The sequence below is a fragment of the Mus caroli genome, chromosome 17, assembly GCF_900094665.2.
Source record: "Mus caroli chromosome 17, CAROLI_EIJ_v1.1, whole genome shotgun sequence".
Classification (NCBI taxonomy): domain Eukaryota; kingdom Metazoa; phylum Chordata; class Mammalia; order Rodentia; family Muridae; genus Mus; species Mus caroli.
The window spans coordinates 82,933,861-82,950,569 of NC_034586.1; the positions used below are offsets into that span (position 1 = coordinate 82,933,861).

Here is a 16,709-nt window from a genome sequence, read left to right on the forward strand (position 1 = left end):
AGCCTGTCTAGGAAGTAACAGAAGGCTGGGGGGTGCGGCGGGACCTGATGCAGTTCCTGCATACACAGCAGCATGGGGCAGCTTCTTCCTGCTTTCCCCCAAACAGGAAACACCTTTAGCCTTAGCATAGCAGAGATGAGGAACAACCTAGAGTCCTGCAGTGCTCCTGGGGTGGTGGATTTTTTTTAAGCTACCCCCCTTTAAAAACAAACAAACAAACAAACAAACAAAACAAAAGAACAAAAAACTATCCGTGAAAGTTAGCTTCAATTTTGAGAGAGTTCCTGGAGGCCCCAGCCTCGGGAAAAGGAACCACAAATGTGGGATCTTTCTCCTCCTAATAGGGAAGCTGGACCCAAAGTGGTCCAGACTCCAGCCTCTGGGAAGCCATCACCTACTCTGGCTCATCCATGATCCGGCAAGGTGGGCGTGGGGAGTTGGAGTGGTTAGCAGTTCCTCGTATCTGAGGCTACACGGGCTGCAGACATTGATCTTCTCCCACCCATGCACACAGTGCACGGGAGACTGTTGTAGAAGGCGTCCTCCAATCCCACCCCCCCTGAGAATCCTGCATGCCAAATCCATTTGCCTGACTATCCTGGCAGACCTCAAAGGAGTGGCTGGCCAGAGCCTGCCTTTGCTGAGCCCAAGGTAGGAACCCAGGCTCCGTACCTTCCAGAAGGTACGGCTGGGCAGATATAAATATGCCTCATGCTTCACCCCATAGGAATAACGGATGAGTTCTGTGGCATGATTTAGGTCGCTCCCTCTCTTGGTCTCCATGCGGCAGTTTCATTGGCTGCGTTGCTAGGTAACCAGCATGTGGGGTGGGGGGGAGAAAAGAAGCCTGCTGCTCCTACTGCTGGGTCCTCAGATGGCTCCTTAAATAGCAGTGTTTTTCAGTCTGCATGGGGGTGGGGTGGGAAGGGATGGGGTGGAGTGGGAAGCAGTGGGTGGACTGTGGAGGGTCAGGACTAGAGAATCCTGTTTCCAGGATGCAGAGGTCAGGAGCTGAGGAGAAGCCTGAGGCTCGCTGGGGTGTGTAGATTTAAGGACAGTGGCGAGGAACTTAGTGTGTCACTCCCGGGAGAGCATCTCTGAGGGGGTGGACCCTGGCAGCTACCAGTCTTCCCTAATGTAGTCCACACTGAGAACTCCTGTTGTGCCTGTTGTTTTCTGGTCCTGGCTTTAAACTTGTCCTATCTTAGAAAGATGGGGGATTTTGACATTTGTTTTCTTCCCTGACCCTGCTCTTTCTGTGATCTCCTGGAGGGCTTGTCTGTCTCTCTGGTCAGATTCCATCACCACAGCCCAGTCCTGAACCCAGGGTAGGCCCCGGATGAACATGCCTTCAGTTAGTGGCACTAGAAGCTTATTTGCCTCAATCGATTTGGAGCTCAGGGACAGGGTGCCAGCCCTGGCCACCTCAAGGCAGATGACATACCAGGAGTAGAAACGAGTAGGAGGAATTGTACAGCAAGACAGGAAGCCAGATGGGGAGGAACTTGGAAGTGTTCGTTTGATACCAGTCCCTTGCAGGAACTATGAGAACAATGTCCAGTTCTTTTAGGGCACACACAGTGACCATTACGCATGCCCCAGTAGACCCCCGTCTCTTTGTGGTTCTCCAGCTTGGGGCTAACCACTCTGAGAAGGAAGCCTCCAGCACGCGCATTCTTGGAGAACACACTCAGAATGGATGCAAACCGTAGCTCAGTCAGAGCCCCAGGAAATCTGCGACACCAGCTGGAAGAAAGTTCTTCCATAGATGGTGGGGAACCTAGAGGTAACCCGGGGGCGGTGGAAACACACATTCCAGTCATCCTACTGCAGGCAGATGAGCCTGCCAGAACCCTCCTTTCCTTAGTGGCACTCCCAGAGTTCCTAGGGGGAAAAGAGGGCTGTGTTAAAGGAGCTTAGCCCACAGTAGAACCCAAAATGTGATGATTGCTGTAGTCACACACATAGACCTGAGGGTCACATGTGGTGATTGCTGTAGTCACACACATAGACCTGAGGGTCACAGGTGACTAGGAGTTTACATGCCAGGAGAGTTACTGTTCTCTCTTTCAGAATGTGTTAGATACAGGAAGCATAAGGTTCCGGGTACCAGACCACGAAACTCGACACACACACACACTCCCTCATAGGGTAGTGTTTAAGAGTTAGGCCCAGGTTGTGTTTGCACCTTGGTCACTTACAGGCTTTGCGCCAGCGGCTTGGCTTCTTGGCTCTCTTCTCAGTTGTAGTGCTGCCGGTCTGGTAGGGATGGTGTGAAGATCCAGCACTCTCATGGAGAGGTTAGCGAACTCTCTGTAAAGGGGTAGTCAGTTTGAACTGACTGTTAATAGCCAGTCCGTCTCGTCCGTTCCACTCCATGTGGTGTGGTGTCATGCGGCACACAGAGTTTGTACTAACAGGCATGAGTGAGTGCCAACTTGACGTTATTACAAAACCAGGCAGTGGGCTCTTTTGGTAGCCCCTGAGTTAGAAAAATGCCTGGAACATGATAAAATATGGAGTATTTATTATCTGTCATTCCTAATTGGAGCGGTTGACATACCTGTCTGGGCCTGGATACCCTTCCTTTCTAACTCTCCTGGTTGAGTCCTAGAGCCCTGAGGGGCCTCAGCTTCCTGTCTGGAGGTCTCCCTGACCCCCCCCCCCCCCCCCCACACACACTCTCTCGCCTTCCTTTGTACATCTGTCCATCTGTCCAGTCCTGTTTCCGGCTCTCTTCTCTGAGGACAGGGTTAGAGCCCCTGTCTATTCTCAAACCCCTGTGTTTCTCACGTGAATCCTCTCTGTCTGTTATCATGTTCAGTGTTGTCACATCACCAGAGGGTGAGCTTCGTGGTCTCCATTCTCCAATGGAGGGAAGCAAGGCTCAGAGGACTCGTTTGCAGTGAGCATCACAGGGCCTCCTCCCACTGGGCTCTCTTTCTGGGGTACAGAGCAAGGACTGTTGGGAGAACTACTCCCCGAGGGCATAGGACACCCTAGACGTGGAGACGTAGGTTGACTAGTGATTGTGTTCCCTACTCTTGCCTTGCAGTCAGCCTACGCCGTGTCGCTGCTGCGTGAGTGCATGAAGTTGCAGCCCTCGGACCCCACGGTACCCCTGATGGCTGCCAAGGTCTGCATTGGGTCCCTGCATTGGGTGAGTGCCACGTGAGATGAGGGTATGGCGGGCAGAGCCCAGGTTTGGTGACCTCCTGGGGAGGACTCTAGCAAGTGGGAATGATGTTTGTAGTAGAAGACAGGGTGCCACCTTTGTGTAGGGACAGGAGGCCCCACTAACCTCTGTCTTGACAGCATAGCTAGCCCCAGTTTCCCAACTGGTATCTGACTGTGGTTCAACTTTGAAATGTGATCTTCAGAGAGTCAAACAGATGGGAAGTAGGAGGGATGGGGTGGCAGGTAAGACCTCAGAGTTACCTAGACCCACCTAGAGGTAGACCAGAAAAGAGGCTGCAGATGACTTCGTAAGTATAAAGAAGGGAGGGGCCGAAGTCAACCCTAGCTTGAGACAAAACAAAGATGGCCTCCTTGCAGCTCCGTCTTTGTTCTTACTGAACCCCTAGAATTTCCTGGATCCTGCTGTCTGCTCAGCTGATGGCCTTTACTGGGGGACTCTTGAAAGTATCCCCAAAAGGTCATTAGCTTGAAGCAGTGAGAACACAGAGGGCCTGGGATCCTGAGCCCAGGCCTTTGATGGACTCAGACCCAGGACACTGGACCCTAGAGAGTGCCACTCCGACTCGTAACTGTCTCCAGATAATCTTCCCTTTGGTCCCAGTCAGCTTCCGGGTGTGAGGGAGCGTCCGTTCTCTATACTCCGAGTGACACAGAGCAAGTTCATCATCCCTCACACCTGTCATCTTATACCCCCACATATCCTCTCCAGCAGGCTAGGGAGCCCCCATTCTTTCCTCTGCATTTAGAATCCAAAGCCAGCGCCCACTCTGCTGTGGGTGGCGTGCAGCTGCAGGCTGCAAGGGTGCCGGCTGCAGACTCCCGGGCCGAATCCTTGCAGCCAAGGGTGCTGGGAGCTGAAGGCGTTGGGGGCTGAGTCGCCCGACCCCCAGCTCTGACTCCTCATCCCAGGGCGTCTGAGAGGGAACCTTGGGTTCATCCCTTAGATGAAGCCTAAAATACCCATGTCTCTGGGAGCAGGGCTGCGGAGGGCACATGTGATCCCTGAGCTGCCAGCTCCGAGGAGCCGTGAGGCCACCAAAGGCGGCCCTTGCCAGGAAGCCCTAAATTTAGGTCTTCCCACCATGGAGGAGCCGTTTCCCTCCGCAGCATAATTACAGTGATTATGTGCATTCAGATTACATGGTAATAAAATTAGGATCAAATCAGTCCAAATTGAAATCAGATGAGTTAGGAGCAAAGTAATCAATGACAACATAAATAGAAAAGCCCGAAAGGAAGCTTAAACATGGAGACTTGTCACCAGAAAATGGGAGGAAGGCGGGCTGTTCCCGGAGACTGAAAATAGTCTGAGTGTTAGCTGTCAGGAAGGCTCTTTAGGGGAATAGGGATAAGGCCGAGCTGGGCAGCCTTCCTGACTTAGATGCTTCCTCTGGACACCTCCCACCCCCTATTCTTTTATTGCAGTTAGTTTTCATTTGTTTTTGTTCTATGTGGCTGGTTTCCCTGCGTGTATGTATATCTGTGCACTGTGTATGCAATGCCCACAGAGGCCAGAAGGGGGCATTAGCTCCTCTGGGACTGGAGTTAGAGATGGTTGTGCACCACCATGTGGGTGCTAAGACTCTAACCTAGATCTTCTAGAAGAACAGTCAGTGCTCTTAACTGCTGAGCCACCTTCTCAGCCCCACTGTGGACCTCTTAGAGTCTGGTTTGTACTCACCTTGGGCATGGGTTGAACTGAGGTATGCTTCTCCGCGGCAAAACTCTTGTTGTTTCTGAGGCCAATGAGTGATGCTGGTGAGTATCTGGGCCCCTGCCCTCCAGGAACCTGGTCTCTTCACTGTGGCCTTTGCCCAGTGTTTCCAATTACGTATCTTCTGCACTTGCTTTGCCTTGCTTTCTGGCCACAAGGCAAATTTGGGGAGCAGATAAAACAGAAGATGTAGACGTTTTTCTTGATTCCCTTCAAACACATTTAAAAATGATTTAATTTTAAAAGTTGGAACCTCTTCGGGAGACATAGAGGACAGGGCATGCGTGTATGCTGCATGCCACACAGACAGCAGAAGAGGTTGTGAAATAGGATGCGGTTTATAATTTGGGTCTCACGTGGTCTGGATGCCCCGAGCAAGCAGAAGAGGTACTGGGAAGGAAGAGCACGGGCTATGGGAAACAGCTAGGTTCCAAGTCTGTTAGTCACCTGTTCACTAGCTTGTGGGACTTAGAGGGGTGATTCTCTGTGTGTGCGCGCCTCAGTTCCCTCATCTACAGTCTGGGAGCTGGTGTGCCCACTAATTCAGTAGCTGTGATCCATAGGAGATGGTGTCTGTGTATGGCACATTGCAAGTGTACGACAGATGGTTACCACTGTCGTTTACGGCACTGGGAAAGGACATGGCTTTCCTTTTCCTTTCCTTTCCTTTCCTTTCCTTTCCTTTCCTTTCCTTTCCTTTCCTTTCCTTTCCTTTCCTTTCCTTTCCTTTCCTTTCCTTTCCTTTCCAAGTCCAGGGGCATGGGTCGTTCACGAAGCACGGAAGCACACTGGCTCTCTTGCCACTGCTTTGTCTAAGTTTAAAAGTGCTTATTACTCCCTGAAGGGAAAAAAGCAGACTTTCCATGAGGCAGCTCCAGGCCCTACTGGAGGGGCCCAGGAGAGGCCAGGAGGTCTTTAAACAGAGCCTGCGGTTTCAGAGAGGAGCTCTGCCCGGTCCATAGGAAGAGAAGAAGCAGGCAGAACATCTGAGGCAGTGCGGGTGAATGAGGCTGCAGGAGACGAGAGACAACCCTGAGCCTAGCAAGCGTGCCAGCTCAGCTCCGAGTCTGCTGTGCGGGAACCAAATTAGGAAACCCTCGGAGACAGAGGAGCTTGGGAAAGCACACAGTGTTTCCTTGCTTGCAGAGAGCGAAGCGGAACCACCAAAGGGTCACCCCATACAGTGCACCGTGCGCGCTGAGCTCTCCCCAGTGTCAGGGAAGGAGACTGGGAGAGTACAGAGGTTAGCTGTGAACCCCTCCAACCAGCCTGGGCTGGAGCCACACAGCTCTACCATTTGCTGACTGGCTGACCGTGGGGCTGGGGATCACATAAGCTCCCTGTGCCTCATAACCTCCTGCTGTGATGCTATGACATGGCTGTCAGGCCTCAGGCTGCTTAGAAATCTGGAGAGCAGGGAGGACCTTCCCTAGGTGGCCGTGGCTACTTTGGGTAAGGGTCAGGAGACAACAGTGGGAAACCCTCGTCTACCTGTGTTCTAGAGGACCACTGGCTGCCTACGTCGGCGGCGAGGAGGAAGTATCTGGAGTGTGAACCTGAGGGCCCCAGCAGGAGGAGGCTAGCAAGGGTAGAAGTCATGTTGGGCAGCCAAGAACCATATATATGCCATAATGCATATAGTCACTGCTGTTGATCTTGACAATTCGTCAAGCACACCAGACATCACAGCATCATGGTACCAGTCCTCCCAGTAGCCCTCTGAGGGGGAACACTGTTGTCCCAGTTTACAGAAACAGGGACTGAAGCCCGCAGGCTAACCTCGAAGGGCTGGAGGCTGGGCAGTGTGCCCAGTGCTCTGTCCTCATCAGCACCCGGCTCTGCCTCTGTGAGTAGAGTCAGGAGCTGGTTCTGAGTCCTCAGAGCCAGGGTGGCAGGGCCAAATTCTAAAGCGTTCGGATTGCCACACCTGCTCCGGAGGAAGAGAGACGGGACCTAATAAAATGTCTTGTGTCTATTTAGTTTTCATTTCGCTATGACAGCATCCCCCGATTTGCTAGCTAAAGTATCCGTGCCCATTAGTACCATGCGTAATTATTGTACTGTACATTAACTTACTTTGAATTAATACCATTTTTCCTTTATAATTACTGCAGTGATTCCACATGCAGAAACCCTGCCTTGTGGGTGGCATCAGAACTCAAAATAGTGTTGGCCCTATAGGAACGATCCTGAGTCTCAGGAACGTTGTCATTTCTTGCAGAGTGGGTCCTCCGCCCCCTCAGGTTTTTGGGGTTTTGTTTGCCTTCTTTTGTGCACGTGGCTCATCATAGCTGTGTTCAGAATGAGACACTGCTCCGAGGCTGATGGGCTCTGGCTCAGGCAAGCCTATCGCAATCCAAGCAGAGAAACTTTAACCTATGCACACCTCCCCGCCCAGCTGTGGCAAATGGTCAGAGCTACCCTACCTATACCGGGGGAAATCACCTTAAGTCAGGATATGTGTAGAGTTGGCCACCACTGGAAGCCAACATGAGCGTGAATCTCACCTCCACTGGACTGCATGTGATACTCTGGCTGGATGGAATCCCTGTGGTTGGGGCGTGGCTGTCTGTCTAGTGGTGTGAAAGTGTGTGTGAGTGGGAGGGAGATGCTGAAGGAAGCACCCTTGGGTTCCTGGGAGATACGTAGTCATGCTGCTATGCTTTGCACGTAGTAGGTATGGGTTGCATTGCTCTGAACAGACACCGTGACCAAGGCAACTCTTATACGGACGGCACTTAATTGGGGATGACATAGTTTCAGAGGTTCAGTCCATTATCATGGCAAGAGCATGGCAGCATCCAGGCAGACATGGCCCTGGAGGAGCTGAGAGTTCTACATCTTGACCAAAAGCAACTAGGAGGAGGGTTTTTTTTCCACACTGGGCGGAGCTTGAGAATTAGAAGACTTTAAAGCCCACCTGCACAGTGACACACTTCCTTCAACAAGGCCATATCTCCTCATAGTGCCACTTCCCATGGGCCAAGCATATGCACACCACCACAGGAACCTAGGGAAGAGTTAGTGGCAACACATGAGAATAGACATAGCCTTAGCCCCAGCACTACACCCTAGCCAACCTCACTGCTATGGGTGCCACAAGGTGTCCATAAATTCTGCCTCCTGGGGCCTTCTCATTGTGTCCCATGCTGTGTGTAATTATGTATGCCCATGTGTCCCATGCCAGTTGGGCTTTTTCCAACTGGAACAGTCTCCTGCTCCCAGGACAAAAACAGCCCAAGGTCTTTCTCCTCTGCTCAGGAAGGGCGGGGGGTGGGGGGGGGAGCGAGCCCTAGACTAGCCTGTGTGGCAGCCTGCCTACTCTGCAGGTCAGCCATGTTCAACCAGGCACATGCTCCCAAGGCCCTGCACCAGGCCTGGCTCCCTGTCTGCAGAGCAGAGAGACCACGTGAGGAGGAAACACAGATACTGACCTGTTTGGAGTTCATGTTCTCAGGACAGCAGGCTTTGGGGATTGGCCAGGGCCTGTGACCTTGAGCACTGGCTCCTTGGAGGGGGAACAGGTCTGGGGAAGCATTTCCTGGTCAAACAGCTGGCTCTTCTACTTAGTCCTATGGCCTGGATAAGTCACGTTGCCTACAGTTGCAGTTTGGGGAACTGTTCTGTTTGTATTTGCGGCTGACGGTGTCGCAGGTTGGTGACTGTGTTGCCTTCCCTGCTCAGCCCACCCCAGTGACCACCACCTCTCCTCTTTGCAGCTAGAAGAGGCAGAACACTTCGCCACGGTGGTAATTGGCCTTGGAGAGGAAGCAGGAGAGTCCCTGCCTAAAGGCTACCTGGCCCTGGGCCTCACCTACAGCCTGCAAGCCACTGATGGTGAGTGCCTGGCCCTAGGACTCACTGCCTGGGGATGTTGCTTCAGACTTCCTCCTGTCTCCATAGCATCTCATTCCACTAGTGATCTGTCCTTGCTTTTCCACAGACAGGCACACTCCTCTGAGACATGCGCGTGTGCACATACACTCCCTGCCACACACACACGTGCATACACATCTCTCGGTTCCAAGAGTTTCCACTGACGGTTGGGCGACCACTAACGTACCACATTCCTCCTCACGGACCCGGTCTGTCACCGAGGAGGTGCTGCTCAGTCACACTGCTATAGTGCTTCCTGTCTACAGTGCCATCAGTCTTTCACCCCACTGTGGCTCCCTTCCTCACAGGCCTGCCTGTACCCTCGGCTCTGCAGCAAGCCTCCAAGGGTCTTTGAAATCCCTCCTCAAACAAGACACAGACCCAAGTCTCTACAGGAGTGTCATATGGTTCTTATCCTTTCTGTCCTGGGCCACATGTTCCATTCCCAGCCATTCTAGTTCAGTCCGGTGCCTCCCCATTGAGCAGATGGACTCCAGCTTTTGTGTCCTTGACGTCTGGAGGGGAGGAGGTGATGAACCCCACTCAGATTTTGCCTGCTCCCGTGTGTAGCCTCAAGGTACCCTTGAAGCCATGCATGACACTCTGGTACTGGCTGTCTTCTGCCCCTCACACATTACATCATAGCATCTTCAGGCACTGTCATCCTGGCTAGTGATTGTCACAGCAGTCTTCTGTGCCTTGTATCCTGTTACTGTACCCCGAGGTTGCACATGGGGCCCTGATAGGTTCCTTCCTTACCAAGTTCCTGTGCCCTGGGGATGAGCCAGAGAGAGATTTGCTCCTCTTTAGTGACCCCTCAATCTATCCTGTCTCCTGCAGCCACCCTGAAGTCCAAGCAAGATGAGCTTCACCGCAAGGCACTGCAGACCCTGGAGAGGTGGGAGACCTAACCCTTTGCTTCTTTGCATACAGAGTGATAAAATGGAGGGTCCCCCGGTGCAGTTTCCCTCTCTGAAATGGATGTTTCTGTCTCCCTTTTATGGATAAGGAAACCCAATTGCCAGGAGGTCACCCAGTAAGCAGCAGTATGTTGTTGTAGTCAGGTGACTTTGCCCTTAACCCTGGGCACTGGAGAGCCCTGTGGTCAGATCACAGTTGGCTTTCTACATCTGCCAGGCCCAACCCTTGCTCCTGGGGCTCACAGGCTTCCACTGATGTTGTGACATATGACATAAGGCAGGAAAAGCGGCCTATATGGCAGCGGTTCTCAACCTGTAGGTTGCCTTAGGGGTTGGTCACCTTGGGCATTGCGTATCAGATATTCTGTATATCAGTGATTCACAACAGTAGCAAAATTACAGTTGTCAGGTAGCAATGAAGTAATTTTATGGCTGGCGGTCACCATAACTTGAGGGACTGTGTTTAAGGGTTGCAGCATTAGGACGGCTGAGAACCACCGAGTCCTTGTAGCCTCGGCCTAACCTTATCAGAGCTGCAGGAACCTCCCACCCACAGCCTGGACCTCACAGAGATTTCCTGGAGTGAAGAAAGCAATAAGCCTCCTTCCTCAGGCCCCACTTTGCTCACACCCAGCCCACTTGAGCCTCCCTCTCCTGGCCTGAACCTATGTGTTCCCTCTAAGCCTTCATCCCCCACACAGAAGTGACAGGGATGTTCCTGGGAGGGCCTGGCTAGGTCTTCTTGTATCACTTTGATTGGAGCACGTGACCCAGCAGCCTCCCTCTGGGTCAGGCTGTCCCCCAGCCACAAAAGCAAGATAGTCTAGTTCTAAATAACACCTGAGGCTTCCCCACCTCTCCCAGCCAGCGTTGCCGTCCCTGGGGCTTCTTGGTCAGGCAGGAGGAGGCCTGCATCCTCCTCAGGGCAGTGCACTGCCCCCATCCCTGTCCTTCCCTTCCTTCCCTTGACATCCGTCACCTGTGTGAGCCATCGGCTGCCATCTGAGGGTCTGGCAGGATCTCCCACCATATTGCCCACAGCACCCAGCACAAGGCTAGCATGCTGCTCACTTGATAGGAGCTGACTTTTGACTCCCTCTCTCCTGCAGAGCCCGGGAACTGGCACCCGATGACCCCCAGGTTATCTTCTATGTTGCCCTGCAGCTGGCCCTCGTCCGACAGGTGTGTTGCCGCAGTTTCCTAACCCTCAGACCCACAGGCATCCAACCTCCTCTCTCTGTTCCTTTGGTGTCCTTATCTTTCATGTGAGCATCTTTGTGAGGGGTCTACTGCTGATTCTGTCGGTGTGGTTACACCTCAGCCCACGTAGGCAGGCACATGGGCAAGGTTATTCTGTGCCCTGACTTTTCTTAGAATCAGGTAAGTGACCACAGCATCATTTGCTCGTTGTCCTGCACCCTACCTCCAATGCAGGGAAAGAGTGAGTGGTTGGCACATGGGGCTATTTCTGGATTGGCTACTGTGTGACCCAAAGCTCTTCCCTGACCCTAGAGACACCACTGCAGGCCCTGACCTCAGTAGGGTCCTTCCATCCACTGACAACCTTGGTCCTACCAAGACCATCACCAGCACGGCCGCCCCCTTTTTCCCCACAGACATCCATGAGGTCAGCGTCCGGAGACCCCAGCCGCCGTCATAGCACTCACTCCCTTAAATCATGCCTTTCAGAGTCTCTGACTTTGTGTACCCTGCAGACCTCAGGCTAGGGCTCTGGTCATCTCTGGTGACCTCGACCCAGTGCATGCTGACTGTCACACACACCCTGACTGTTTGGGGACTACTGTAGGTAACATGAGACCCCAGTACAGATCTCCTTTCCTGCCACTGGGAAACACATTAAACTCCAAGCTGCCTGGAGAAATTTTCATAGACCCTGTCTCCAGCAGGGCACGGTGTGCAACCTGCATTCCTGACACTTGAAAGGCTAAGGCAGAACTCTGAAGACCGAGGCCAGCGTGGGCTACTGATGGGAGTTCCAGGCTAGTCTGGGATACACTGAAAGACATTGTCTCCAGAAACCAAGCAGAAGAGAAAAAGAAATCTACATTCATACATAGCCAACATCCCACGCAGGGACATGACCTCATCGTATACCTGAGAAACTGAGGCTCTCCTAAGCCTAGGAACTGTTGGAACCAAGGGTCTTTGCTCCAAAGTCCACTCTGCCCCACCCAAGGACCTCCTGATCCACTTGGAGATAGGACCCTTGATCCCTGCCATACCTAACCTTTGAGTAGCTCAGTTGTCTCCTCTGGCCCAAGGGCAGTGGGACTCTGCCTTCCTCCCCCCTCTCCTTCTCCTGGAGCCCGCTTTTCTGACCTCACTGTGTGTTAAGCCTCACTACTGAAAGCCCTTCCTTCTTGCCTTCCCTGGACTCCTCATGCCTGCGCAGCCTGACTTGTCAGTCTGAGCCCTTCTCTCTCAGTTCTTCCCTCCCCGCGTCCCCTCCCACTCCTACTGCCTGCTGTCTGCTTCTCCTCCCCCCGTGACTCATTCATCACTTGGCCACCTCTGCCGTATACCCATCCTGACTCTCAGGCCCTGCTCGGCTGCATACCTCTCCTCTGGAGATATCACGTAACTTCTGGAAACAGATGGAAAGTTACCTGAGACTGCTCTATTTTTAGCCATCTGTAAAGGAACCTGGGAGTTTGTCTTGCCAAGCTCATGAAGGATAAGCCTTCGGTGGTGCATTTTTAAAAATCTCTTCAGTTATTTGCCTATCTTGATGAATAGTGCCTGTCTTCCAAAAGCAGTGCTGGTCAGGCCAGTGGAAGCCGGTGCTCCGTTCCTCAGGTCTAGAAAGTCTCAGAAGGTTGAGGGCGTTGAGTGGGTTCTTAAGCTCAAATCTTTACCCATTTGGGTCTCTGCAACCCTACCTTCTGGCTCTTTCTGCCTAGAGCATGGCTGGCTGCCCTGATCTATAACATCTAGGGATTTGGAGGGTCTGTCTGGTCTGATGAATCCCTGGGCAGGACCAGACTTGGAGAGTCACATGAACTAAGATGGTAGCCACACCAATCTTAGCTGCTTCTTCATGTTCCTGACCTATGCACAATTCTAGACCTGGCACTTGGTGCCTGTAGCCTCTTCCGAGGCCATAAGGAGATCATTGATGAAGCTCCAACGCACCACAAGGAATACATGAGGCCGGTGTGAGCAGGACTCTTAGAAGTGTCTGCAGAGGTCGGTGGTAGAACACATGCTTAGCATATGAGAGGCCCTGGGTTCAGTCTCCAGCACAGCATTAAAAAAAAAAAAAAATTGAGCCCTATTATGGACGGAGCCTAAAGCAGAAGTAATACAGCTGCCAGTGGGCGTTCACCCTTGGGGTAGCAGGGAGAAGCCTACAGTTCCTTTGTTGTGGGGTCTTGGGGGGGCTTAAGTGGGGAACACAGACTGGTGCTCTGTAGAGTGTGTATCATACCCCAGCCTCCGAGCAACCATGGGTTGCCTGTCTTGACCACATCCTACTGCAGAGGAAATTCAGACCAGAGGGGTGTTCCTGCCTCACCCTAGGTACCAGCAGAGCAGTGTGGTGCACACGCTACACCCTACTCAGGAGCCAAAACTTTTGGCCCTGTGAGACTGTGAGTGGGGATGGTGTTTCTACATCGGTGTCCTGGAAAATTGTTTTCCTTGCTGTGGTGAGCGTGAGCAGAGTGATGGAGGAGCCTGGTATGTGCTGGGCTTGTTGTAGCCGGCACGCTGCCTAAACGGGCCATCCTAACCCTCCTCCTTCCGGCCTGGTGAGAAGTCTCTCCCAGCCCTCTCTTCTGGTTACGTAGCCATGGTGTCCACAACCACTAGGGGTAGGTCGGTGGCTGAGGAGGAGGCAAGTGAATGGACGGGCATCCTACAGGAGCAAGGCTTTGCAGTGAGGGCAGCATTTACTGAGCCAGCAGGGAGAAGAAGCCGCGTGCGTGCACTCTGAGGAACTGAGCCGAGCTGGACAGCCAGTCTGAGGAGGGAGGTGATGGGATGCCACCATAGTACTCTGAGCCTGCAGTGTAGGAGAGTTAGCCTACATCAGAGATTCTCAACCGCTGGGGTGGGTTGCAACCACCACAGGGGTCGCCTATCAGATATCCTGCATATCAGGTATTACGATTCATTACAGCAGAATTACATTACAGCAAAAAAATGCAGTTATGAAGTAGCAATGGAATAATTTTATAGTTGGGGACTGTATTAAAGGGTCATAACATTAGGAAGGTTGAAAACCACTACCCTACACTGAGCCCCGCCCGTATTAGCAGGCTGATGGGTCTTAGCAGCCTGTCCTAACCAGATCTGAAATGCCCCAGCCCCTCAGGATGGGGATGCTCAGACAGACAAGAGGTTAAAGTATACACAAGCACGTCCAGCTGTGTGTGCCGGACCAGCTTGATTCATCCCAGCACAGCATGTGCCTAGCCTATAGGAAATGCAATTACAGGAGGCAAGAGCTCCGGGGGATAAGAGGCCCAGAGCTTTCAAATTGGCAAATAAGATGTTGCTTTCTCTAACGGCCTAATAGTCTCCAAAGAGCATGCTGTTTTGATTCAGATAGCAGGTGGCAGGTAGCCCCAGGATCCAAGGAGCAAGAGATCACCTTGCATATGTTTGCTGAAGAAGGAGGAGGTAGTGAAGGGTGGGCACACACCAGGACAACCCAGCCTCCTTAGTAGGTGTGTATTTCCATTGGTGACGATCAGAATTTCCTTCACTCCTTAATATCTGTGGAAACTTTCCAGGCCCTGTGGAGGGTTCTCAGGCCAGCCCAAGTGAGGAGATTCATTGAACTTTCTGACCTCTGTGGTCCAGCCAGGGCAAGGGTGAAGGTACCTGGTAGAATCAGACAGAGAAAGATCACAGAGATCTTACGATCCATCCTGAGACACGCTGGGCTCCATAGAGCTTCCTCAACAGAGGAGACTATCAGATTTTTTTCCCCCAATCCCAGCTAGGAGCAAGGATTTGGTAAGGCAGCAGAGGCAGGCTTGTGTCATCTTCCTTGCCTGTCTGTCTGCCAGACTCAAAGCAGTGGGAGCCCGTGGTCCTTCGTTCCACACCAGGGAGGCACACCCAAGCTGTAAACACTTGGGCTCTGTATGTCAGCAGGTCTGCCCCACCCAAGGGAGGGAAAAGGTTTGCCTCAACTGTGGCACTTCTCAGACTCTTTCCATGGCTTCCTTGGCCATGATGCGATCTGGCCTCACCTTCCCTATCTATCCTTTCTAAACAACAACACTTAATTATAAAGTTGAAAAACACAGAGTACGAAAACGGAGACTGCTGTCTAGCTGGGCCACACACTGCTTTAGTCATGCTGTCCCACCTACCTGGAGCGCCCCCTGAGTGGACTCTGTTGACCCCAATAGCCAAGCTCTGGGAATGGGCTTCCCCTTGTACCTAAGGCTCCCTACTCTTTCCATTCAAGATGCTTACTTCTGGTGCCCCAGGCTGACTTGAGTAGGACTGAGCCATTCCATACTGGAATCGGAGTCTAAGGTCCCTAAACTGGCGGTCTCTCCCGGCAGATCTCCAGCGCCATGGAGCGACTTCAGGAGGCCCTGACGATGTGCAGGGATGATGCCAATGCCCTCCACTTGCTAGCACTGCTCTTCTCTGCCCAGAAGCATTACCAGCACGCCCTAGACGTCATCAATATGGCCATCACCGAGCATCCTGAAAATTTCAAGTGAGTCTCCTGGGGTCACTGCTGCGTGGAGCGCTGGCTTGGTCACTGCATGGCTGCCTGTGTACGTCTCAGCCTGACACATTGCCAGCCAGTACACAGGGTAAAGTGTCCACTGCATAGACACTGTGAGCAGAGCAACAAGGACACATAGAAAGGGCAAGGGGCTGTGGCGTTATGCAGAGGGTGCTCGGAGGGGACTTGTGAATGTGTGGGGCTCCTGGACCCTGCACAGAGGCTGTGGGCTCACAGGGGAGAACTGTTAGATTGCATATGTGCAGTATAGCACTTCCATCCAATCCTCGAGTTCTGAGGGCACCACTTGGTAAGGCATGTGACTTAATCATGACCCTAGCACAGCCAGCCAAGGATGAAATCCTAACGCTAGCTGGCCTGGTGGAGGGCAAAGGAAACATCCAGACTGCATCCATTTCTGGAAGCTGGGGGAATAGTAATTTCCCTTCAGGGTGGCCCTGACCCTTAATGTTTACTGCACCAACCGCAAGCCCTGCTTCTTGGGTCAGAGAGCAGCAGGTAGGGTAGAACTGGGTCTCTTTCCCCTACCCACCATAAGGTGACCTACTGTCATCAAACCAGGACAGCAGGGTTAGCCAAGGCAGAAGCCACATCATGGCTCTGTGAGGACATCTAGGGGGAGGCCATGTTTGATGCCCCCTGAGCCTCTTCCCTTCATCTCCTTGCCCAAACTTTCTGCTGTCTGTTATCTAAACTACCCCCAGCCCAGTCCCTGATCCTGTCTGGTCCTCTCCACATACCCCACTCTCCTGCCCCAGTGGGTTCCAGCTGTCCAGCTGTCCCAGCTGTAGAGCATGTGTCCACTTTGATAGTTCATCCCTGAATTGGAAGATAGCTCGGGTTCTGAGCCTTGCTCCATCCAACCTTGGAGAAATGTCAATTCAACTTTAATAAGACAATTCAGGAATTCTAACCCACAGATCAAGCAGGTCTGGGCAATGGGAAGCCCAGGTGGAATACAGTAATACCAGGTGGTAGATTGGTTTTATTTATTTTTAATTTACACGTGTGCAATGACAAACACATGGATGCCAATAGGACACCTCAAGGTGGTCAATTCTCTCCTTCTGTCAGGTGAGTCCTAGAGATCGTGCTCAGGTGTTCAGGCGCTTCAGTTGTCGAATGCCTTTATCTGTTCAATTATCTTCCCAACCCTGTGGGGTTTTTTGTTTGTTTGTTTGTTTTGTTTTGTTTTTAAGATTTCTTTATTTATTTTATGCATATGAGTACACCACCATTGCTCTCTTCAGACACACCAGAAGAG

General features: G+C 52.3%; 1 protein-coding gene across 3 annotated transcripts in view; it reads left to right on the forward strand.

The window, feature by feature from the left end:
- Positions 1-16,709, forward strand: part of Ttc7a (tetratricopeptide repeat domain 7A) — a 101,810-nt gene that overhangs the window by 51,142 nt on the left and 33,959 nt on the right. For all 3 annotated transcript variants that reach the window (XM_021186047.2, XM_029471351.1, XM_021186046.2), the window contains 5 exons: positions 3,056-3,160; positions 8,632-8,749; positions 9,629-9,686; positions 10,818-10,890; positions 15,252-15,412. In XM_021186047.2, coding sequence (XP_021041706.1) covers positions 3,056-3,160; positions 8,632-8,749; positions 9,629-9,686; positions 10,818-10,890; positions 15,252-15,412 — 515 coding nt within the window. The remainder of the gene's footprint in view (positions 1-3,055; positions 3,161-8,631; positions 8,750-9,628; positions 9,687-10,817; positions 10,891-15,251; positions 15,413-16,709) is intronic.